General features: G+C 34.0%; 1 protein-coding gene across 8 annotated transcripts; it reads left to right on the forward strand.

Moving 5' to 3' along the window:
- Positions 1-26,269, forward strand: LOC108909258 (neurofibromin). 8 transcript variants are annotated; one of them, XM_018713542.1, is made up of 25 exons: positions 1-127; positions 266-409; positions 608-809; positions 863-1,329; positions 1,380-1,622; positions 1,682-2,521; positions 2,575-2,761; positions 2,818-2,859; positions 2,936-3,162; positions 3,225-3,472; positions 3,526-4,352; positions 4,416-5,526; positions 5,584-5,775; positions 5,825-6,086; positions 6,139-6,543; positions 6,597-6,961; positions 10,136-10,445; positions 10,773-11,675; positions 13,749-14,007; positions 14,063-14,316; positions 18,323-18,409; positions 19,684-19,886; positions 19,948-20,134; positions 20,394-20,522; positions 25,682-26,269. In XM_018713542.1, the coding sequence occupies exons 1-25, from the start codon at positions 68-70 to the stop codon at positions 25,739-25,741; spliced, it is 8,214 nt and encodes a 2,737-aa protein (XP_018569058.1). In that variant the 5' UTR covers positions 1-67; the 3' UTR covers positions 25,742-26,269. The 8 variants fall into 8 exon arrangements, with proteins under 8 accessions (XP_018569058.1, XP_018569068.1, XP_023313062.1 ...); XM_018713552.1 differs by having other exon boundaries at positions 10,136-10,433; XM_023457294.1 differs by having other exon boundaries at positions 3,228-3,472.
- The last annotated feature ends 357 nt before the right edge of the window (positions 26,270-26,626 follow it).

A 26,626-nucleotide genomic window follows, 5' to 3' on the forward strand; every position in this document is an offset into this window, starting at 1 on the left:
AACATTCTAAAAATGTCATCCCGAATAAAGACCTAATAATAATGTGAAAATCAAGTGTTTTAATAAAATGGCAACACAAAAGCCTGGAGAATGGGCTAATACTTTAATTGTACGGTTTGAGGAACAGGTCAGTAATCCTTACAACATTTAACTTATGAATAGTTTCAACTCTAACTGCCCACCTTCTTTCTAATCAATATTTACATGATAGCCAATCATTCATTACTAAGAATTTCAAATAAACTCTTCTATTTTTTCATTTTAGTTGCCTTGTCGAATTGGTCCTCAAACAACTCATTCGAGTATTAATGAGGAACAAAATAAAAACTGTATAATACAAATATCCAGGTACCGTTTTGCCCTTGTCCTAGATGGTTTTGTCAAAGTCCTTAAACGAATACACGAGCTTGTAAGTACTTTCAATGATTAAATGTTACTACTTTGGAATATTCTCTTCTTAAGTTTTTATATAAACGAGTAGATTTCAGTTTTCAAAGTAATTTCGATATTAGATTATGTAGGTATTTCCTGGTTTTACCTTTCATATTGCAAACTTATTAGTACTATATAATTATAAATATAATTGAATTATATTTATTTTCTTTAGTACCAAACGGGTACATGCAGCGCTTCTCGGCAGCATGGGCCAGAGTTAGAGAAGAACTACTACGACAGTCTCCTAATAGTTTTAGAAACTCTAGAAAAGTGCTTCAGTATCCAACCCAAAGACTCAATAACACTGACAATGGAAGAAAATCAAAATTTAAAATGTTTACTGAAGGAAATTTGCACTTTTTTAGGTGGAAAAGGTGAATTTAACATCTTACGTGTAATCAATTTTCTTTTATATTTTGTGTTTTAGATATGCCCAATGATAATCCAAATGTACATGCCATAAGATTATTAGCAAGTAAAGTACTGTTTGCTTTGAGTGTTAATTTTTTTAACGCAGTTTTCAACCGTATCTCTTCAAAGTTGCAAGAACTAGCATCCTGTCCTGATGAAAATCCCGATTTTAGTGACATTGAACTAATACAGCATATTAACGTCGACGTTGGAAGATTGACCCGTCTTTTTTTGGAAGCCATATCAAAATTTAGATTATTGAAAAAGTCTGCTCATTTAGTTTTGGTGAATTCTTTAGAAAAAGCGATTTGGAACTGGATGGACACATACCCCTATGAGTTTGCTGAACTTCAAAAAAATCCCAATGAGGAGATGTCAAAGTGTGCTGAACAGCTTTTCGATATCCTCGATGCTTTCGGAGATAACAAAAAAGGAAGATCTGCTGTATGGTCTCTGCAAATGATGTTACTAATTTTAGCTCCTGTAAGAACTCAAATGATTTCTAAATTAGTGAATTAATTGTAATTTTTTAGAATGTACTTGAGGAAATTGTAAATGCCGATTCTGGAGCACCTTGTTCGCCGCGACACAGTAAAAAGAAAATTTTTATCGACAACATCAAGAGATGTCTAGGCCAACATGGCAACAGCAAACAACTTACTGAAGCTGCTGCAGTGACTTGTGTGAAACTTTGCAAAGCATCCACATATATAAATATCTTAGACTCCAACAATGTAGCCTTCGTTTTGGTTCAAAGCATCATTAATGACTTGAAGGTAAATTTACCAATATTTTTATGCTTATGGTGTATATTATGTAAATATTTTTATTTCAGAGTTTATTATTCAATCCAACGAAGCCGTTCTCTCGAGGCCAGAATTATTTATACCATGACATGGATCTAATGATAGACTGCTTTGTTTCAGTGTTTCGGATCAAACCTCACAACAACGAGGCTCTTAAAGTTTGTTTAAATTTAAACTCGCCCTCGAGCTATCATTTTGTACTAGTTCGTTCACTGTACAAAATTGTTACACAACCTCGATTGCATTGGTGGCCACAGATAGATTTAGTATACAATAAATCATCGGAGTTACGTGCTATGTTCACAGATACTTTAAATAAAGTTTCACAGGGCTACATCGCACATACGCCTCTGCGGATGATACAAATTACCTTAAAAGGCAAAGATTGTCAGGGCAAGTTTAAAGATCGTGCAGAGGAAGTTCCTGGATATCGAAATCTTTTGTTGTATATGGTACGGTTAGTGCACGCTGATCCAATGCTTATGTTAAACAATCAAGGGAAAGCGGGTCACGAAATCCAAAGCTCAACGTTAGAACTTATAAATGGATTGGTTTCACTAGTTCATCAGCCTACGATGCCTGAAGTAGCACAAGAAGCAATGGAGGCGTTACTGGTTTTGCATCATCCTGAGAAAATCGAGATGTGGAATCCGGAAGCACCGATAAATACATTTTGGGATGTCAGTTCACAAGTTATGTTCTCTATATCACAAAAACTCATTCAACACCAAATAATGAATTACACAGACATACTGAAGTGGCTTCGAGAAATTTTGATATGCAGAAATGCCTTTTTATCAAAACACAAAGAATACGCTAACCTGGGCAGTTCAATAGCTATTTGCAAACAAGCGCATATAAAACTTGAAGTAATACCTTTCTTATGAAATGTATCCTTATAATGATAACCCTTATTTTCTAGGTGGTGTTTTTTATGTACTTGTGGAGTATAGACATGGATGCTGTCTTAGTAGCGATGAGCTGTTTTGCTTTGCTTTGTCAGGAAGCAGAAATTCGTTGTGGATCCGATGAAGTAACTGTCACATACCTAGTTCCGAATTACCATGTTTACCAGGAACTAGCGCAAGCCTCAACAGTGCTGACAACAGGTAAATGTAAATTGTATGAAATTTTCAATGCAGTCATTTATTTTTGGTCCATGCAGCCACTGGGGAAACTAGGCTGTGTTTCCCTGACCATCTTAATGGTAAGTTCCTAAAAAATATAAATCATATTACACATTCTCATTACGAAAGTGTTTTTATTATAATTATTATTCTTAGGTCGAGCTGCGCTTCAAAAACGGATCATGGCGTTATTGCGGAAAATAGAGCACTGCGTGAATGGTGTTCAACCGGCTTGGGAAGAAACGTTCATGAATTGGAATGGTATGTGCAAAAATTTATCTTCGTACCCGAAAGCTAAGACTGAGGATGGACAAATGGAACCCTTTCATCGTTCTATGGGAAAACGGAGAGCTTCCCATCAAAATTCGGAACATGAGTTGGAGGTAACATGTTAATTTTTTGGTTTCCTGCTCCATCTTTTATGTTTATATATTTTTTTGATAAGCAGGAACAGATAAATGAATGGGCAAATATGACTGGTTTTCTCTGCGCATTGGGTGGCGTTTGCTTACAAAGAAAGTCACCATCACGACCAACTCTGTCAACCAGTGCCCACTCAAGTTTATCTTCAATGACAATAAGTTCAATCGGTAGTGGAAGTTTGGGTGAACAGAGCATGAGTAGTAGGAAATCGAATACATTGCAGAGCCAACAGAACCCTCAAGATCAACGACAATATTGTCCAGTAACATCGTAAGTTTCTCTGTAGCACATTATATATTTTGTAAACTGCTTATATTTTCCAGTTTTGTTGATTTGTTGCTACGTTTGTTGGTTTGCAACAATGAAAAATTTGGAGCCCAAATTCAGAAACATGTGAAGGAGTTGGTAGGCCACGAAATGTCATCGGCTTTATATCCTATTTTGTTCGAACAAATAAAATCGATTGTTGACAAATTTTTTGACCAGCAAGGACAAGTCGTTGTAAATGAGGTCAACACACAGTTCATCGAACACATCATTTTCATAATGAAAAACATATTAGACTGCACGAAGAATGACCAACCTTCTGAACATTTAGGAGTTACCAGCATAGAGGGAATGATGTTGGCTATTGTTAGATATGTAAGACATTTAGATATGACAGTTCATGCCATCCACATAAAAACAAAACTTTGCCAGCTGGTCGAAGCGATGATGAATCGCAGAGATGACTTAGCATTTCGGCAAGAAATGAAATTCAGGAATAAACTGGTAGAATATCTAACAGACTGGGTCATGGGCACATCACACCAAATAGCTCCACCAAGTTCTGGTGATGTCACAATGATTACAAGGGATTTAGACCAAGCTTGTATGGAAGCCGTTGCAGCTTTGCTGCGTGGACTGCCTTTACAACCAGAAGAATCAGATAGAGGCGACTTGATGGAAGCTAAAAGTCAGTTGTTCCTGAAGTATTTCACCCTTTTTATGAATTTGTTGAATGATTGTTCTGATGCCACAGAAGTGGAGAAGGATATCAGTAAACAGAAGGTTTATGCTGGAAAATTGAACACATTACGAAATGCGACAATACAAGCCATGTCGAATTTACTGTCTGCTAATATTGACAGTGGCCTCATGCATTCTATTGGTAAGAAATAATTTTTGATTACTTTTATTAACTTCCGAGAACTTTGTTTTTTTTTTTTTGTAGATCTGGGGTACAATAAGGACTTGCAAACCAGAGCAGCATTTATGGAAGTTCTTACTAAAATCCTGCAGCAGGGTACAGAGTTTGATACATTAGCAGAAACTGTTTTAGCGGACAGATTCGAACAATTGGTGCAACTTGTTACTATGATCAGTGACAAAGGCGAGCTGCCAATAGCAGTGGCGCTTGCCAATGTGGTCACTACTTCACAAATGGACGAATTAGCTAGAGTTTTTGTGACGCTATTTGATGCGAAACACTTGTTATCCCCACTCCTTTGGAACATGTTTTACCGAGAAGTAGAAGTTTCAGACTGTATGCAAACATTGTTCCGTGGCAATTCCCTTGGAAGTAAAATAATGGCATTTTGCTTTAAAATATATGGTGCGAGTTACTTGCAAACCCTCTTGGAACCATTGATAAGACCTTTACTGGATGATCCATGTTGCAGTTTTGAAGTAGACCCGGCTAGATTGGAACCAAACGAGGACATAGAAGAAAACAGGCAAAACCTGATAGCATTGACACAGAAGGTATTCGATGCTATTGTAAGCTCAGCCGATAAATTTCCGCCACAGTTAAGGTCAATGTGTCACTGCTTGTACCAAGTCTTAAGCAAACGTTTTCCACAGTTTCCTCAAAATAACATAGGAGCTGTTGGAACGGTGATATTTCTACGCTTTATAAACCCAGCAATCGTCTCACCTCAAGAAATGGGCATCGTGTGCAAACAAGTCCCTACCTCTATAAAACGTGGTTTAATGTTGATGTCGAAAATATTACAAAATATCGCTAATCACGTCGAGTTCAGCAAAGAGCAACATATGTTGCCATTCAATGATTTTCTACGTGCACATTTCGAAATTGGTAGAAGATTTTTTATTCAGATCGCGTCAGATTGTGAGACGGTAGATCAAACGTCTCATTCAATGTCATTTATTTCGGATGCTAATGTTTTGGCATTACATCGTTTGCTTTGGAACCACCAAGAAAAAATTGGCGATTACCTCTCGAGCAGTAGGGATCATAAAGCTGTTGGTAGGAGGCCATTCGATAAAATGGCTACGTTACTAGCATATCTGGGTCCACCGGAACATAAACCAGTCGATTCTCAGTTAGTGTTATTTCATTTAAAAGGTAATGTTTAGCTTTAATATATTTTTTTTTTTAGTATGTTGTTTTCATCATACGCAAGGTGGAGTTCTATAGACATGTCCTCGACAAACTTTGAGGAGATCATGGTCAAACATAACATGCATGAAAAAGAAGAGTTTAAATCTATAAAATCGTTGAATATTTTCTACCAAGCTGGTACCAGCAAAACTGGGTTTCCGGTTTTCTACTATATTGCCAGAAGATACAAGTATGTCCGTGCACTGTTTAAATTGTTTTTGTACAGTTTCTTCTTTTAGAATTGGTGAAACAAATGGAGATCTTCTTATTTACCATGTTATTTTAACTTTGAAGCCTTTTTGCCACTCCCCGTTCGAGTTAGTTGTGGACTTCACTCATACTTGTTCTGATAACAGATTCCGGACAGAATTTCTTCAGAAGTGGTTCTACGTTTTACCTGAAGTTGCTTATGACAATATCCACGCAGCATACGTTTACAACTGTAACAGTTGGGTTCGCGAATACACCAAATTTCACGATAGAATCTTGGCCCCTTTAAAGGTTAGATAAAGTTAAATGTGGCATTTAAGTTTCTATTTACGGTTTGTTTTAGGGTAATCGCAAGTTGATATTCATCGATATGCCAAATAAGCTGAACGACTACATAGACCCAGAGCAGCAGAAATTGCCTGGTGCTACTCTAAGCTTAGACGAAGATTTGAAAGTGTTTAGTAACGCTTTGAAATTGTCACACAAAGACACCAAAGTTGCAATAAAGGTAGGGCCTACTGCGATCCAGATAACTTCGTCTGAAAAGACCAAAGTGTTGTCGCATTCAGTGCTGTTGAATGACGTTTATTACGCCTCCGAAATAGAGGAAGTGTGTTTAGTGGATGATAATCAGTTTACATTGACTATAGCAAATGAAAGTGGACCCCTTAGTTTTATACATAATGACTGTGATAGTATCGTGCAGGCGATTATACATATTAGGAATCGTTGGGAACTTAGTCAACCTGTACGTATGCAAATATATATTTGTAAACGTTTCCTAAAATATTTTTTTTTTAGGAATCCGTGACAGTTCATCAAAAAATTCGACCAAAAGACGTTCCTGGTACGTTATTGAATATGGCGTTATTAAATTTAGGTTCTTCGGATCCCAATTTACGTACAGCGGCGTATAATCAGCTCTGCGCTCTAACTGCCACGTTCGACCTCAAAATTGAAGGTCAGTTATTAGAAACTCAAGGACTTTGTATTCCCTCCAACAACACCATATTCATTAAGTCTGTGTCGGAAAAACTAGCAACGAATGAACCCCACTTAACTTTAGAATTCCTAGAAGAGTGTATCCAAGGCTTTAGGGTCTCTAGTATTGAGTTGAAGCACTTATGTTTAGAGTACATGACACCATGGCTACCAAATCTCGTAAGGTAAGTTATTCTTATAATGTGTTCATTTAGTGGCAACTTCTATTCGTTGGTCATTGAAAAAAATCTCTTGGATAAATGAAACTTAAAAAAGTGCAGTTTAAAATTAGTGACATGTATACAGAGTGTCACAGAAAAGTTTGGCACACTTGTATTTCAAGTTAGGTTTTTCGTTTTAACCCGACATAACTCAACAAATCAAAATCTTTAAATAAAATTTTGCTAAAATCTCAAAAATATTGGAAATAAAGATAAGTATTTATTTAGACATTCTAAAAGCAAACGGGTTAAATAAAAAAAACGATCCATTGTATTGTCTCGAAAAACTGGATGGCACATTTAAAGGTCATCATATTTACAAAACTGATTATACTAATGATGTTTTTACCCCCAATTAAAATACATAATTTCAACAATCGGTTTATTCTCTCAAACAACAGAGTTATCTCTTATTTATTCGTTATGTCGGGATTCTGGTGGCTCCCGTGTTCGTTAACCTCGCAGACCGCGTTCCATCGGCTGACCTCGACTGCTCGCGCACTCCGAAAGGGGTTCTGGCTGACTCAGTAATAGCGACGTAGTGGATGACATCCCTCTTTAATAATTAGCATCTAACACGGCCATCCTGCTTATGCGGCGTCCCCGCACCAGGAAAAGTTCTGTAAACAATATAAACTGAGAACACTGAATAAAATAGTGAACAGCATTCAGCTCTGTTTTGATTTCTTAGTCCAAACAAACTGATATCACATTGCACTTCAGCAGGGCCTCGATGATCCGAACACCGAAAATTTATACCCTGTTCGGATTCACGAAGCGTTCGGATTATAGTATGTAGACATTTTGAAAGGGATTTTTCGAAATAAAACAAAAATATTTTACATTATAATGTATTTATTTAAGTATGTACGTTAGATGTATGTTAGATAAAATGCTATTAATCACACTTTTTTAAAGAATTCTTAATATAGTGCTTTGACGAGTAGTATTTAGCGACATAGAAAATGCTTTATCCCTTAATTTACGTAACAGCATTTTTTCCGGAATAGAAATGTCGACTTCATCTGCCTATTCCAAACAAAAAACGCACTGCGTGGCACTGGCGAGACAGAAACTGTGAGAAACGGCGGTTGCGCAGGGGTAAGGGGGGTCGTTCGGATTATAGAGGCGTTCGGACTAGCTGGGGTACGGATTATCAAGGCCCTGCTGTATTTTGTTACGAGGTATTTGGGACTACCTCAACATTGACCTTAAAACATTAAGAAATATCAAGAATTTTTAATCATGACATGTTATGTGTAGTCTATAGATGAACAATTTTATCACCTATTATTTTCTTTATGGTAGAGCTGAACGGTGTTTTCTTTTTCTAATTGCTGTATGGTACTGACACACTGGTTTTCTTTCTTTCTCTCTATCTCTCTCTTTTTTTTGATGTGGGATTGCCACATACCCGCCTTTTTTTTTCTTTTCTGCTGCTTTTTCTCTCTCTTTTGATGTGGGATTGCCACACCTTTTGAGTCGTGTGGGATTGCTACACACCCGCTTCTTTTTTTTTTTTTCTCTTTTGATATGGGATCGCCACAACCTTTCGAGACGTGGGATTGCCACAAGCCCGCCTCACTTTTTTTTTTTAATTAGGATAAGAGATACTTGGTAAGGTAAGAGGTAATTCTCTTTTTAACATCCTCTACAGGTTCTCAATGAAAATAATGTCATACATTAATTGTTACTGAGTGCTCCCATCGGGCCCTCTTTATTTTTGTATCTACCTATTGTACTTTTCAAGATCCCTTTTACATCCTAAGGCCGGTGTCCCATGCATCCGAAATCCGACGATACGAAGGTCCGAAAGTGTTCCTATTGGTTAATATACATTCAAATTTTTACTGCTCATTTTCATCCGAAATTTTTAAAATTCATACGACGTCGGAAAAAGTAGAAATAATTTTAACTTTTATCCGAAATCATATGTTTTTTAACCTCACTTTTTAAGTTTTTAACATACTATGATTGTTGTTTGATATATTTACAGTCAAATAAATGTTATATTATAATGTCGAATGTAGAAAATATAATATTACGTATATTTTGTATAATATATACCTATGGTTGTCATTTGAAAATGTTTCGCCTTCATCTTGTAATAAATTCCATGGTTCTATACTTGATTTCTATGAGATTAATTTCGGATGCATGTGAATTATAATATTATCATTCGTACGAATTAAAATATTTTCGGATATCATACATCGGATTTCGGATGCATGGGACACCGGCCTAACTTCAGGCCAATTCAACCATAAGTCCAACTTCACACAAATTCATTTCTTTCTCTTTATCGGTCCTTCTCTCGATAGTTCTCACTGATGTAGCTCGACCTCAAGGAATTGGATTACCACGTATTCCTCCAACAAGGATCAGACTCATTATAAACTGGGCGCTGATTGGAGTCTTTCACTAGTTGACCTCTTTCCATTGCGGCTCCTTCTAATTGCATCTGGAAGTATGGACTCTGCAGCTCATGTTCTCAAGAATCTCCTTAATGGCACTTTGCTCCGAGACTTTCAACTGGGCCTTTTTTTCAGTATTTTGTTTTTCTCTTGGCACTTTTTTTTCAAAACCTTTTACTGTCTTTGTATTTGACTAGAAGGCACTTTGTATTTGGCTAAGTGATCATTTTTATATCGCACGAATAATGCCATACCGGAAAACTTCGTCGACTGTTCATTGCACCTGGCGTTCGTTTAACATATATTTCGAACTACTAAGATTATTGCAGACTCATTTTCTTTGCATAAAATAGTTTTCTTTCTAGATTTATTTTCATAATTCATGTTTAAAAATACAGTATTCCATTAAAAATAATTGAAAAAATGAACATCAGAATTTCAATATTTATAGAAGAATTTTGAACATTTATAAAATATAGTTGTTCTATGACTATTTTAATACGAAATAGACTACCAATAAATACTTGTTAAGTTAAAATAATTTATGGTTATATAGAGGCTTTAACTGACACAAGAAATTTATTGATATAAATAATACTTTTATGTGTCACACTGTTTTGTCACACACAGTATATTATAAGACTGATAACAAGAAGAGGCCAGTAAATGAACACCCTGTACGAGGCGGGTTTTAGGCATCCAAAAAATTTGTATTTGTCTACAGATTTTGTAAACCTTCGGAGGAAAATAAGAGGCAAAAGCAGGTGGCAGGAATCATAGAGAAGTTGATCCTTCTAACGATAGAAGAGGTAGAAATGTACCCATCGATCCAGGCAAAAATTTGGGGTTCTATTGGTCAAGTTCCTGAACTAATCGATATGGTGCTAGATAATTTTATACACAGATCTGTGAACTCTGGCCTGGGTTCGCCAATGGTTGAAATAATGGCCGATACTGCCGTTGCACTAGCTTCAGCAAACGTGCCATTGGTGGCCAAGAAAATCATTGGCCGGTTATGCAGGGTAATTAAAAAAGTACGAGTTTATAGGGGATGTTTAACATTAGCATTAACAAGAATACTCACAGAACGCCTCCAAAATAACGTTCCTTATTTATATAATTCATTTACATTGGCACACATTTCTTTTTATCTCGGTATAAATTTATATAATCATCAGGAAAAAGCGTTCTGCAAATGTTATTGCTCATGTTAAACGATGCTATCTAAACCCGTTGTTGTAAACACATTTCCAAAAAGTGGTAACGTTAGGTTTACCATCTTTTTATGCAAGTGTAGATGTAGCTGGGCCCAGCGTTACCCTAACCGGTTCAGTCACCTAAAGAAGACTCTTTGGTTACAGGTCGTCGATAAAACATGTCAGTCGCCTACACCTCTCTTAGAACAGCACATGATGTGGGACGACATAGCAATCTTAGCGAGATATCTCCTCATGTTGTCATTTAACAATAGTCTAGATGTAGTACGGCATTTGCCTTATTTATTTCATACAGTTACATTCCTAGTGTGTTCCGGTTCACTAAGCATGAGGGCGTCGACTCACGGTTTAGTTATTAATATCATTCACTCTCTCTGCACCTGTACAAAACCATCGTTTTCCGAGGAAACCCAGCGCTTATTACGTTTATCCCTCGACGAGTTCTCCCTCCCGAAGTTCTACCTACTTTTCGGTATAAGCAAAGTGAAATCAGCCGCTGTTACGGCCTTCCGATCGAGTTACAGGCACCCCAACGAACGTTGGTTCGGCAATGAACGCAGTTTCTCTGGAGCGTCTAGTCAAGATCGTGAACGGTTATCTTTAACTTCGTTAGAAGTCATCACCGATGCTTTACTAGAAATAATGGAAGCGTGTATGCGCGACATCCCAGATTGCGACTGGCTGACTAGCTGGACGTCCTTAGCGAAAAGTTTCGCATTTTGTTTCAATCCCGCCTTACAACCTAGGGCGCTCATCGTTTTCGGTTGTATCAGTAAGAGCATAACGGATCACGACATGAAGCAGTTGCTTAGGATATTGGTTAAGGCTCTCGAAAGCTTCAACGATATTGTATTGATCGAGGCGCTGGTTATGTGCTTGACTAGGCTGCAGCCCCTGTTGAGGTCTGAATCTCCCATACATAAAGCGTTGTTTTGGGTAGCAACGTCCGTTTTGCAGCTGGATGAAACTTCGCTGTATGCTTCAGGTCTAGCGTTGCTTGAGCAGAATTTGCACACTCTAGATTCTCAAGGCATGTTCGAAGAAAGGGTAAGTCTTTATATAAAATACCATTTTTGTTGCGTCTTTCTCTTAAATAATGTATTGTTTATTTTTTATACAAGTGTAATTTTAAGTGGGGGGTCAGTTTTTTTAAGGGGAATAGTATGTACTTCCCAGAATATTAATCTAAATTATCTTATTTTTTTTTAATCAAACAAATAATTGAGTTTTATGTGCACGCTTATCAGTGTCGCCTGTATGAAAATAAGAGAGTATCGGAGAGCGAAACTGCAGTGGAAAATCGTTTTGTAAAAACAGATTTGTGTTCTAAAATAATTTTTACTGTTTTATAAAATCTAATCTGATCGATTTGAGATTTTTTAAAATCATTTCAAATTTTTTATAAAAAGTACTTGTACTATATTAAAGCACTATATTTAGTTTTTGAATATCAATGTCAATGACCACTAACAAAGACCTAGTTTAGATGAACTATATAATATCAACAACAGGGTGTTAAACGGACAAAAACAGTAATTTCGTGTGATACGTGTTTCTAAATGTTAAAAGTAGCCTACGTAATTTTATGACCCCCATTGAAAACTACATCCTGTATAGTTTTTTATAGAGATGAGCACTTTTCGGAAAAGTGTGTTACAGACATGTCCGTTGAACATGTCTATGAAATGTCCGGACATGTCGGGAAAAGTTCTTTGACCATGAATCTAATAAGGCACCTATGAGTGACGTCATGTTTCCTCTCTTTTCATTTCTGGGGTCAAATGTATAGGGGCTCATTTGAAAAATCACATTTGACCTTGAAATGATCTTCAAGGTCAATGCCAAGGTCACAATTGGATAGCCAGGGAGAAATCCTGAAACTTTTTAATTAACATTTTTTTCTAAAATGCTCTTTCGCCGAGTTATTCTCCCGTTCCTGTGCATTTGTTAGTTTGACCTTGTGGGGGTCAAAAGGGAGGGGTCACTCAAGGTCATATCTGAACGCAAAATTTTCCGCTCTTCATTTCTGGGGTCAAAAGTATAGGGTCCCATTTGAAAAATCACATTTGACCTTGATATAATCTTCAAGGTCAAGGTCATTGTCAAGGTCAACATCGGATAGCCAGGGAGAAATCCTGAAAGTTTTTAATTAACATTTTTCTCTAAAATGCTCTCTCGCCAAGTTATTCTGCTGTTCCGGTACTTTTGCTATACCCTGTATTTTACTTATTACCTACCCTTAGACTTTTTTTCATAAACTGGTTTCTAATTTTCCCCGGACAACCAATACACTTATTTAAATGTTTTTCCATCCTACTGGTATTCTTAAAAATTGTTTTTGAGCAGAAGTTTATAAATGTATTATAATGATTTTTACTCAATTCAGAAAAATATAACCAAACTGTTGATTTTGGCGTCATACGTCATTCATAAACTATTTGTGTATTAAATATTAAATTAAGAATCAACTGACTACTATTTTCTAATCGTTAACTTTGCCAAAAATAATAAAATATGGATGTATTTTTAAAATGTCAGTTTCAGTTAAACAATTACCAATAAAATTACAAGAAAATGGCTAAATATCTTTAATCTAAACATGTACATGTACCAACCTCAAAATTTGTTTGCGGTAATTATGAATGCAACAAATAATTCCGCGCATGCGCATACAACTTTTCAATCTTGAAAAGTGTCCTCAGGACATGTCCACTCTTCACGACATGTCCAGCTGACATGTCCGCGGCACATCTCTACTTTTTTTACTTGTTCATTTATTACTTTAATTTTGTGTATATGTTATATTTTAATTACCATATCTTGATTCCTTCCATCCTATAATGGGGATGTCCTGTCTAAAAATTCGATTTCTTTCACATGATTATTATAGGAATTTAAATGCATAGTTGCTTCTAATTTTTATTTGTTTCATAAAACGTAGAAATAGTTTTAGGGTAAATTTAAAGCCTTGAATTGTTGAACTACAATTTATTAAATAATTTACAGACCAAACTATCAAATATGCAAATTAAAAAAATGAGGGGCATGCCCATGGAATGTCATAAAAATTGTAAAAAGCCTTAAACAACTGTTCTTAATTTTATTATAATTTGTTTGTAGTCATTGGAGTTTGTGATGATGCAAACACGAGAGCCATTGGAATGGCATTTCAAACAACTAGATCATGCTGTTGGTTTGAGTTTTAAGGCAAATTTTCATTTCGCACTAGTAGGCCATTTGCTCAAGGGATATCGCCATCCTACTCCAACGACAGTCTCCAGAACTGTTCGGATTCTGACTATGTTACTTACAATAGTTGCAAAACCGCACAAAAGAGACAAATTCGAAGTAACACCAGACAGTGTCGCATATTTAACAGGTAACTTTGACATATAAAAAAAAAACTACGAAATAATGTCTTATCTCTTTTTTAGCACTAGTAGGTTTTTCCGAAGAAGTAAGAAGTAGGTGTCACATAAAACACTCATTACCACGATACATGGCCGACTCGATATCTCAAGAAAATTTTATAATCGATAATGTAGCCAATCCCAATACCTCTCAGCATGTGTCTACTTCCAGCAGTTCTACCAGTAATGTGAATCGAAGGCAGAAATCGTGGGATTTATTGGATCAATCTGCTCTAGCTCAGGCACGACACAAGCAACCGACCGCCGCACAACACCAGGTGAATCAATTTTGATTGTCGCTAATTGTGTAGCTAGTATTGTTATTTAAATGTAGAATTTGATATTTACATGAGGAAATACTAATTGTTACAGTTATAGTATTTACTTATCACATTTGTTTTAGTAGTAGATTGTTTTCAAGAAATGCACGTGTCATTTCTGTCATAATTATTTTAGTCATTGCTATATGTGAGAGCATTTTCATAAATGTCAGTTTTTCGTGTAGATAATTTATAAACGCTTAATTATCTCTTGTAAAACAAGACAACAGCTGCTGTGTAATTTTCCTTTTACATTCAAAGATAAGTGCAGTGATGGTTTCATTTTAAATTTTGTACGTAAATATTATTTCTTGCAGTTCATTTCTTCTTCTGCAACCATACGTTTCAAATATATTGACCCTTAACTTTGGATGCTTATGAAAAAAACGAGCATCCTAATTTTATGCAGTAATAATTAATTAATTTAATGTTTTGACTGGATAAAGTGGGATATTACACAAAAAGGATAAAGGTTATCGCTCACTAAAGCGCGCCGATGCGACTTTTTTTTTAGTATACTGTATGCAGTGTACTGAAACGGCAATATCTTTGCATCAACCAATAGGGACAGTTCAGTTTACGCTAAAGTCAGTTTAAAATGAAGTCATCTGATGAAGAAGATACTGTTGTTGCTGCTATTTTGTGTGCAAGCTCAGAAAATGACCCGAAAAAGAAAGAGAAATGTTGGGTACATAACGTATGTAAAAACTTAGAGTTGAAGACGAGTTCTATACGCTTTTTTCCGATCTCATCGATTATGATTAAATTTCATCAATATTTCCGGATGCCACAAGAAAAATGTATGAATTTGTTGGATACATTAAAGCCAGAAATAACTAATTTTGATCGCTCCCTATCGGACTGAACGGCAGCGTACCGCAGAGCGGACATATTCCTCAGGTAGGATCCCGAGACCGTCTCGCCGCTGCGAAACACTACTCCACGATATAGTGTGCGCATCTGTATTTAAATATAAAAACTGACCTTTAGAAGCACGTGCAGCGGTACTCACGTCATCTGCGGCGCAGCGGTACCTCCCGCCCAACTCCCACTACTGTACTGCGCAAGTGTAAATCACTAGATCACAGAATATCTGTAATTAGGATATTCTGTGATATGACTAGATATGTCTCCACATGACTAGATGTGCGGGCGGGGGTACTGACGTCATATGTGACGCAAGCGAAACCTCCCACCCTACTTCCCCCCGCTACTCCGCTGGCGTAAATGCGCGTTCAACGACACAAATATTTTTCTCAAATATTGGCATCTCTTATAGTGATTTTTGCATATAATTGCAAAGAGGGCAAAAATAACTGAATTTATAGGTCGTCACACTTCAGAAATAGAGTGAAAAATTATACAAGATCTAAAAATTTACAAATAATTTCTTTGCGTAAATATAACTTCAACAACTTAAAAGGTTTGAAAAATCAAAGTCTTGGTTGTGTAGTATATTTACATGTATTCAAGTTGTAACCTCTTTTTTTTTTGTAAATCGCATTCAAAATGAAGGGCCCAATATATTTGAACTATATAATAGGACTATAAAAGGGTTAATAAAATTGAGAGAAATTTCAGTTAATTGAAATTTTTCATTACTATTTTTTTTTTAATAAAATGAGACTACTAATTTTACGTCAATTTATAATTTCATAAAATATTCTTAAAATGTTAAAAACGAATAAACTAAGTGTAATAAATATCATTAATTATTGTCAAAATTGTTAACAATACCCTGTATGATATTTTAAAGAAGCTGCCACTGCCATGCCAAAAAAGTGTAACTTCATCAAATTCTTGTCTTTGGTTTAATTTTACAGTTTGCGATAAAATGAAGAATATTTTTTTAAATTTCAAATTGACAGAGATACTTTAGCGATATTTTTGAGACATTCCAGAAAGGTCTAGACAGTTTTCTGTGAGTCTGACCGATCTGTTTGAGGAGACTTAGTAATTATGCTAACATAACTAACACAGGTAGAGAGCACAAATTCGACAGCTAATAAGGGCTGGCGAAGTTTAGATTTAGCCCAGGGCCCGTGTGGTCAAGCCAACGGCGCTCTGACCAGGCCTCTCTATCGAACGCAGAGATCTAGTTCGGTGCCTGTTCAACAGAATCCCACACCAAACGCTTTAAATAGCGAAAATCAAAGCCCCGCAGTGGCTGCGACAAAAGTAAGACAGAATCGTTTTTGATCTGCTCTTAGTTTGATCTCTCTAATCTTCATCTCATTTCAGAAAGGCTGAGATGCTTTCAATTTTGTTTTTCATATCCGCTGGCACTGTACTTTTCTCTTAAACGAACAAAGTGTATTTCCTTCTGCACTTATTGACTAAAACATAAGAGATACATATTTTTCCTGTAAAACATGTAGTTCTTCAAATGCATGTTAAATACTACTGTTAATACTAGGGAAACAAAGAAATTATGTATCTAAGAGCAACGCAACCAGTGCGATCTTGGCTCTTAAAATGGTTCTGGACTGTATTTAAATCAAAGTTGTTGCTGAAAAATGCCTAAAATTATTTCTTGCAAAGGCAAATCACTTATGGCAAGAAATTGACAGAATTTGTAAAATTTCATCACTGCTATGTACCTCTACATACAGTGTGGTCCCTAAAAACCAGAACACCTCTCTACTTACCTCTAGAGGTACTCAAGAATGTAGTTGAAACTCCATGGAGTGCTGTGATTTTTTTAAAGTGACTTCTCAAAAAATTAAAAAATTTTCTTATTAAAAATCTGAATAGAACTATTTAAAACTCCAGTGTCTCAAATTTAATCAATTTCAGATGCAGCATACAGACAACTTTGAATTTATTAAATTTTATTTATATGATTTTTTTCGGTTTAAAAATCTAGAAGGCATTGCAAATGCCTGAAGCTGATGAAAATTACAGCAGTTCATGTATTACCAAATGAATTATTATAACTTTGGGTTAGAGGGATGTCCTTGTTCTTAACGGCCCACACAGTATAAATAACTCAAATTCTTGTAAGAGAAACTGTTTTGTTAAAAAATTTAAAGTTTTATTAATTTTGAAATATCAAACGTTGAAGGTAGAAAAATAAAAAATTGAACCTGTTTTACGTTATAAATTTTTGATCCCATAAACTATTCAAGCAATTCGCTACTTTTGCAACATCTATTTACATGTTACAATAAATTGACCAATTTATTGGTCCAACTTAAAACTACCAAATTTAAAAATAAAAGTCAATTGTAATAACATTAAACCACAAACATTACTAGATTTATAACTTATTCCAAACTAATATAGTTGCAATAACAATCACGTATGTGTATCTATCATGTTAGTTGATTTGTTGTCTTGTTGTTTCCAATTTCTTATCTGATTCATTAAAGTTGCGAAATTTTCCACAATTTGTGGTTACACGTACCAATATTGCTTAACCAATTTCTTGATTGATTTATTAAGTCGAAAGTTGGTATGTAAAACAGGTTTTAATGAAATTTAAAACTTGCATGGCATCACATCACTTTTTTTTTCTATTGAGTATTGTACTGATTCTACTTTGATTGTGTACTTAATGTTTCTAATTTCCACTTCTAAGAATATGATGCAGCATTTAACATTGATTAAGATTAAGGTGGATCCACTTAATCTTAATCAATGTTTTATAAAGAAACGGATTGTACAAAAGAAAAACTATTTGCTTTTTAAGAACAAAGCAAACACTTTTTTTTCAACTGCTACGATTTAAACACCTGTCCTGGACTGGTTGCATCATTTTTAAAGCTGATACTGTTGATTTTTAGTTATCAATACACTTTGTTTTGTTCTCCTTAAAATTAATTAAAAAAAAAGTTTGCATAGACCAAGCTTGTTTATTGGCACATGTACCAAGTTACAAAGTACTTGTGCAAGCATCATGCATACTAATTCTTGCTGCTTATCTTGCCTGTTTGCCTACTTTGGGGGCGGCCATCAAATTCAGACTGCACGAGCTCTCTTCAAAACACAACGTTCATTTTCGGTGCCAACTGCAAAAGAACAAAAGCCTCTCGATGATGAGGACGCCAAGGTAACGAGCACATACTTCTTTAACACATAATATAAATACTGCAATGTGACCACACACATTTTATTTGCTCTCAAGTGGACCGAATCCTAGCTTTTAGAGTCCACTTGTTTGGTTACAACATTATAACATTTTTTTAACAAATGCAATATCAACATATAATTTAACTATTAAATAAGTGTTATTATAATATAGAGATGGGCACTTTTCGGAAAAGTGTGTTACGGACATGTCGATGTATTGTCCGGAAATGCCGGGAAAAGTACTTTTGACCTTGAATTTAATAAGGCACCTATGAGTGGCGTCATGTTTTCACAGGTCACTGCTTGAGGGTACACAAAGCAAAATATTACTTTTATTCTAATGAATATGTGTCGATATATTTTACTTATTACTACGTTTAGACTTTTTTATAAACTGGTGTCTAATTTTCCCCGGACAGCCAATACACTTATTTAAATGTTTTTCCATCCTACTGGAATTCTTAAAAATTGTTTTTGAGCAGAAGTTACATTTATAATGATTTTTACTCAATTCAGAAAGATATAACCAAACTGTTGATTTTGGCGTTATACATCATTTATAAACTATTTGTGTATTAAATATTCAATTAAGAATCAACTTATTCTTAATTGAATAATAAAATATGGGCATATAAAAGAGGTTATATTTTTAAAATGTCAGTTTCAGTTAAACAATTACCAACAAAATTACAAGAAAATGGCTAAATATATTTAATTTTACATGTACCAATCTCAAAAATTTTTTATGGGAATGAAATGAATGCAACAAATAATTCTGCGCATGCCCATACAACTTTTCAATCTTGAAAAATGTCCTCGGGACATGTCGACTTTTCACGACATGTCCGATGGACATGTCCAGCTGACATGTCCGCGGCACATCTCTATTATAATATTACCTTATTTTGTCATGCAAAAATTAAATATTTGTTATTGAGGATTTCTACAATAAACAATAAAGGGCGTGAAGTTTTTTTAATAGCTTCTATTACTATTTTCTCTGTTCAAGCTCAACTTTCTAGTTTCAATGAAACCTAGAGAAATATGTGAGAAACCATTGAGTCGATTTCAAATAAATTTACCGCAGTTTTAATATCTGAATATTATACATCCTTCCCTTAGTGCACTGCATGCTTAGATTTTTCAAACTCTACAGCTTTAAGCATTTCTATGACATAAACCTAGTTTGGGCGCCCAAGATCAGCTTTGGGGCATCTTCTAAAATTAAAAAAAACATAAAAATATGTCTTTTAGAACCGCAGCACGAGGGTTTCCGTCAGCAACGAAAATAATGTCTTACTCGACCCGGAAGTGTTAACAGACTTTTCCACTCAGGCTTTAGTACTAACCACACTGGCTACCTTAGTGAAATATAGCACAGACGAAGCAGAAACTAGAACCCTCTACCAATATCTGGCAGAAGGTGCAGTGGTATTTCCAAGAGTTTTCCCGGTGATGTAAGTATTATTAACTGCAATTAAAAAGATTGTCTTATGTAATTGGAACTTTTTCTTCTAGTTATAATTTGCTAGACATGAAAATCAATAATGTGTTAACTTCTTGTCACGATCAAGAGATCCTGAGTGCTGTGCGCAATATCATACAAAATATGATAGCATGTGAGGATACTAGTCAGCAACAGTTGCATTACTTGCAAAGTTGCGGTTTCGGAGGTCTTTGGAGATTCGCAGGACCATTCAATAAGGTAATGACAATATAGAATATAATTACTGGAACTCTGAAATTGAGCGTTACAGCTGCTGTATCGGGTATTTTTATATGATAAAATTTTTGTATTCAGTGTGCGTAATATTCAGTTGTACATGCTCAGTAATGAAGAATTTCAATAATTTTGGCAGAAATATTCGAGCTCTAACAATTATTTTACTCAAATTTTTTAACAAATATCTATAAATGCGATGTCGTAAAATAGATGTGTTTTAAGTTGTGTATGGCACTTTCAGTACAACAATATGGCAGAAAGCAGCGAGTTGTTTGTGAATTGTCTGGAAGCGATGGTAGAGACTTGTCTTCCTATCGAAGAAACTGAAGGGGAAAATGGAGAGCTGACGCCGTATCCGTCAATGTTAAGCGTAAGTTCAAACATGAATCTTTCATCTAGTCTCTCGAGTCTGACCCTGGGCTCGCCAACAGAAAAAGAAATAACAAGAGACATAGAAGGTGGTAGCACAACATCTCTTGGCAGAACTACATTTTGTAAGCAACGTAGCATCAAAAACAAAACACACATCCATTCAGAAAATTCATCAATTCATAAATAAGGACAGAATGGTTAGAAGAAATGTTGTTATTTTTGTTTGTAGCCGGGGAAGAATCTGTTAAAAAATTGATAAAAATGTGTTTTATAAAATTTTTAAACAGCCAATGATTCTGTGTATGGTTTATAATTGCTCGTTTATTCACTTGAGAGAGATAACAGCGGTATGCTTCAAGTAAAAATGACACACACGTTTCTTCTAATTATTTGAGAAATATTCTAAACTGAAGGATATGTGAAACCAAATGTACAAAATATTATGTTGTCATAATTAATTTCGTTAATTTTCACACCAAAATTATTTTATTAGGTATAAGTGTACATCTCAGTATTTTTAACAATATTCTATTCTCAGTAGAGTGGTCCAAACAAAAGAAAAACTATTAAAGACTATAACAGTTAAACCGTATAAAATCTCACAATGGTATAATACAAAATTTCATTATCAAGTTAAATCAATGAAATACAGTGTTAGTAGTACTACCATTAAAGTAATATTAACACTTATTTAGCACCAAACAATAATTCTCTTATTTTTTACAATCTGGAGCTTCAAGTTTGTTAAAAACCGTACAGTTTCTGCCCAAAATGAAATATTAACGAGTTTGGCATGTGTTTTATATTGTTTTTATTGTTTCATTTAGTTCCTACCTCTTGCATTTCTTTGGTTAAAAGGGGATAGAAATCATAGTGATCGACCTATCATGTTTTTTAATAACACATTTCACATATCCCATTTTTTCCATATATTATTGTATTAATGTACAAATTAGTAGTTGCTAGTTCTTGTTGTGCTGACGATTTGCTAAGTAATCCCGAATCATGTTCAAATTTACAACAATACAACGCTTTTAAATTAAGGAAATTGTAGTTTCTAGAGACAATTTGACTGATGAAATACCAACATAGGGAAACGTGAAAAATGTTTACAGAATGCCTTATGTCAATGTTTTAAGTTCTAACTTTTCAGTTCCATTTTTATACCTCAAATTTGATTCAAAGCAAGCCAAGCATATAACTAAATTAATGCCAAAATCTTGCACTTATCCAAGTCGTATTGAAAACATCTGTAAATACAGGGTGTAACGTAAAGGTTGGGAATAAGTTAAACGGTGGATTTTTTATTTTAAAAAATAAATATTTATTATATAAAGTTATGCTCTACGGGTTTTCTTTTCCAAGCTACGGGGCGCTAAAATATTTCAAAAAATTTTGTTTTTTAATACCAACTTTCATGCAAAAGTCTTTTTTCATTGCCTACTTGACCATGTTCAGTGGCTGAATCAATGCAAACTTCATAATGTTTTTTTATTTTTATTTTCCTATGTTAGCAGTGGGAAAAAATGGTATTTACAAAAGTTTTATTTACGGAAAAATTACAAGAGCTAGAAATAAAACGCAAGAGGGTAATTTTGTTTGAAATAAAAAATGGATCATAAAAAAATTTGAAAAAAATGTTTTTACCAGTGGCGTACCACAATTTTCTTCGAAAAACCTTACGGAACAATCCGCACACACGCCACTGAGTAACTTACAAAATCAATCTTTTCCCTGTTACTAGGGGATTATCAAATTAAGCTAAAGCTAAAATTTCATTCCATTATCTTATAAGGTTCGAAAGTCATTGGAGAAAAACTAAATTTTTTTAAACCTTTTAGCGCCCTATAGCTTGGAAAAGAAGACCTGTAGCACATAATTTCATATGAGAAAATTTTATTTTTTAAACCAAAAAATCCACCCTTTAATTTATTCCCAACCTTTATGTTACACCCAGTATAATGTACAGACAAATTTAAAATTTGCAAATTAATATTCAATTGACAAAAATATTATATGATCAGTTTTCAAAGTTATGTGCTGTGGTGCAGCTTCAGTGTATCTGATTATCAAATATTTACGGGGCAGATATAGCTTTTTTGCATTATTGGCTCAAGAAAATATAAATTAAATTCTTACTTAGAATTATTCCTCTTTAAAAACAACCATCATCCTGTATATACCTGATCTATTAGAAAGGAATGCTTTAATGTGGTTTTTGAAGGCAAGGTAGCTGTGTATAATTTCAAGGTAAAAGGGAACAATCTTCCTCAACTTTTTTATATCAGAAGAAAGTCTTCTGATTTTATATTCCGCCCAATAGTTTTATAAACTAGATATCCTTAATTTTATACATGGAAGCCTTGAAATGAATTTTCAGAAGTATCGGATAGTCACAATTTATATATATGTATAAATATTTTTTTTTCTGCTTTATTGTAGGTGATGTTACACACACGTCTTAGTGTCTTGTAAAAAATCCTGTTGAATTCTTGTTTCAAAAATTTGAGGTTATGTTTCCTTCCACACCCCCTGCAAAATCGTTTTCTGAGTTATATGCTGCACTACTAGTATAGTCACTTTTCTTCTTCTGCCCTATATGTATTTGTGTATTTTTAAGGACCAGAGTTTCACTAAATTTACTCCAGTACACAGATAGAGTTGGTGAATCGAGGTGAATGACATTAGCAGGAATAATACAAATACGCTTAAAACAAACAACAAAATATCAATGTTCTAGCTTTAGTGTTATGTACGGTCATGTAGGGTCAGTGCTTTTATTAGTGGGGTTATAAAATTAAAATTCAGCTGGGGTGTTGATGGTAAAGCAGGAATCTGCAAAATAAATATATTTTCTGAACATTCCGTAAGAGTCCCGTTTCATGCCAAAGATATTTAGTTGTTTTACTTATAGTTCTCAGAAATAACCCATGAAAAATAGTTTTATTGATATTTTTAACTAATCATTACAAATATATTATCAAGAGTTACAATTAAAAGATGCAATTGGAAGAATTACAAAAATATTTATTGTCTGGCATGTATTTATAAAAATTGGTATAATGTTTAAGCTTTCAGAAGAGAATAAAAATTAAGAAACAAACGAATGAACGTTATAAACAATATTATTAGAAGTTTGTAGAATGACAATTTATAAGAAGGTTTGAGTTGTGATTAAAGCTGTAATTCTTTTGGTAGAGGTATTTTATGAATATCTATGCATATTTAAAAAAATAGAGTAATTTTTAAGGATTGTTCGAACATACAATGTTAAGTGAAGGCAGAGTTGTTTAATTTTCCCACTAATTTGCCTTGCCTTATCTGTATCCGAGGTTCATAGTTCTAAGTGTCTAACGCTTTGACTGAGAGCTTTATATAAATGTTTTCTTTATTCTGAGTGTTGCATATTGATACACTTCTGTGTGATATATGTTGTGACCAAACAGTCAAAGTGTTAAAATTTTACCAATTCTTATTCTAAAATAGATTAATGTGTAAAGCTCATAACATTTTTGAATAAAAAGCTTAATTCCAAATTAGCACAGGTAAGTTTTTTCATGGTTTGGATGTTAGTTTGGAATCGAGCTATTTAATGATTTCTTGGCAGAAATGTTAGTAAATAAGGCAAATTAAACTTGTAGTTCATCTATGACAACGCATTAAGATTTAAGACTTTTAACTTTTATACTAGGGGTTGAAACTTTGCTCTCTACCACTGTTTATGCATTTTCATTATTTTCCATGCATGCAACCATATAAATTATATTTTTCAATTCCTAGTATTTTTTTTTTATATAATTTCATGTAGTTTCACACACAGTATAAAGTTACAAGAATATTATCTTGTTTTACTTTAACATAAAATCTCATAAAGCTTCATATTTTCGCTAATTTTGTATTTATTAAATGAATTTGGTAAAATCCATACAAAAATTTACATTTTTAACTGTATACAGAATGATTCATTAACTTAAATACTATTGCTAATTACTCTCAGAAGTTTTTTTTGTATTATTTATTACTTTTTTACTGAATATGATAGACACAGGACGGTGTGCAATTTAGTCAAAAATTAGCATTTGCGGGTTTTATACAAAATTTGTTTAAAAAGTAAGGAATTAGCGGAATCATCACCATACTTCATAATTGGTAGTTGTAGTATGTTCTTGTGTACAGTGGTAAAAAACGTAATCTTGCATCTTTATATTTTAGATTAGATTATGACTTTTATTTTTTACCATTGTATACAATCAGTTTAATGCTCTCTCATGGCAGAAATTTAAATTACGCTTTTTAAAGTAAGATAGACTGTGATATATATAAATATATATATAGTTGTAATTCGATAAAATTCTAAGTTCAAGCTATTTACCAAAAAGTGCTTCTAAAATGTTCGTTTTTTTCAACAGTTTTTGGATTTGTAAGGACTTCCGATTATAAAATACACCAATTAGTCTCCCTTACGTAGAATAGATCCATCATCTGGTACACAATATCTCATTGTAAAAAAAAAATTTTGCCTACAAACATATTTCGCTAACATTACCCGCTTAAAAAAATTGTACATAAGCAGTTGCCTTTGAGCTAGAATCAATTAGCTGTAGCAACCATCTGGCTGAAATTTACGGGTACAATTTTTATTTACCGATAATTCTGTATATACAATTTATTGTCTGTAAATAAGTGCTGTATTAGTTAACTTCGAATCGCAATATGCGAAATACAATGAAATATTTTGTATTGTTACAAAACGCTTAGATTGGGAGGCCAATTTGTTCCTTCATTATTAAATATTAAGTGCAAATATTTTTTGCCTGCAGCAATAACAGGTTTTTCCACCTGCTCTGATACAAGTCTATTTATTGTTAATTATATTGTACGTTGCTTGTACAATTTTACTTGTATCACGAGTATTTCCAAAAACATAAAAAAAAAGAAAATTTAGATATAGTATTTGATGTCCTTAGGGCAGTCTTAGCAAATCGTTGCTACAATAAAAAATCTATCTTTGTTACAGTAATGTTTTTAAAATCTCTTGTCGTTTTTAACAAAATCTATTTGTTTCTTGCTCACGGCAGACATATGTGCCATGATAAAGGTCGTATTAATAAATAAGGACCTTATAAAGACCCCTAATTTTGAGAATTTCTCTTCTAGGTCCATGAGGGCTCAATGGACTTTTTTGACAAATTTGACAAAAATAAAAAACTCCAATGACTAGAGGGGTATTTCTATGGCCCTATTACCAAATTAAGTAAAACAGTAGCCTCCGAATCGAATTAATGTGACTTTTATCACTTGTGTAAATCTATAGGGGCATGGTGGCGAAGAGTATTTTCAAAGTCAACTACAGCTCTATAATGAATGGTCTCATTTTTCCAAAGCTAGAAATGTATATAAGATATCTAAAGTAGACAGTTCGGTGCAATATTTTTGTATTGTAAGCATGCATCCAGGGTTTTGTACAGAAAGTTTTATCGTGTGCTAGGGAAATTAGTGTTGCAAAATAAAAGTATTGTACATATTGATTGCGCCCGTATGTCTGCCCGTGGCATTCTTTGTTAAATGTTTTTCCAATTTATTAATAATTAGTTATACTTATTATTGTATTTTAAGCTCACTTTTATTATTTATCTATATGTAAATTCTATTTGTGATAGATTATTCATGTATAAATGACAAAATGTATGTTTCTTAAGAATATGACATGTTTGTATCTATGATATTACAAATATATACAATTCAAAAACCACAATTGTGACTTAATATTTTTCTAGCATGCTGTGGCAACACCAAAATCTTTTTAAAATGAAACACTGAGAATCCATTCTACATACAAAAGTCACAATCAGTGATTCTCATCACAATGACAAATTTAATAGTAAGGATATTCATTCTGACTTAATAAATGTACACTCTTAAATATATAATAATAAATCGGCTTTATTTAACAGATAATTACGATAATACAAACACAAATATAACTAAATATTTTAACCTAATTTATGACAAAGTCTAGCCAAGGCTACTCTACTCAACCATAAGGTAAGCAATATTATAATAGAGAAAGTATTGAAATTCAAAGTAGAATGACATTGCAAA

This window comes from Anoplophora glabripennis, unplaced genomic scaffold, assembly GCF_000390285.2.
Source record: "Anoplophora glabripennis isolate ALB-LARVAE unplaced genomic scaffold, Agla_2.0 scaffold9, whole genome shotgun sequence".
NCBI classification, from domain to species: Eukaryota; Metazoa; Arthropoda; class Insecta; order Coleoptera; family Cerambycidae; genus Anoplophora; species Anoplophora glabripennis.

Coding starts and splice junctions, on each gene's coding strand:
- LOC108909258 (XM_018713542.1), top strand. CDS start 68: ATGGCAACACAAAAGCCTGGAGAATGGGCTAATACTTTAATTGTACGG. Junction 3,163..3,224: donor ATTCGGAACATGAGTTGGAG/GTAACATGTTAA, acceptor TTTTTTGATAAG/CAGGAACAGATAAATGAATG. Junction 19,887..19,947: donor CCAAGAGTTTTCCCGGTGAT/GTAAGTATTATT, acceptor TTTTTCTTCTAG/TTATAATTTGCTAGACATGA.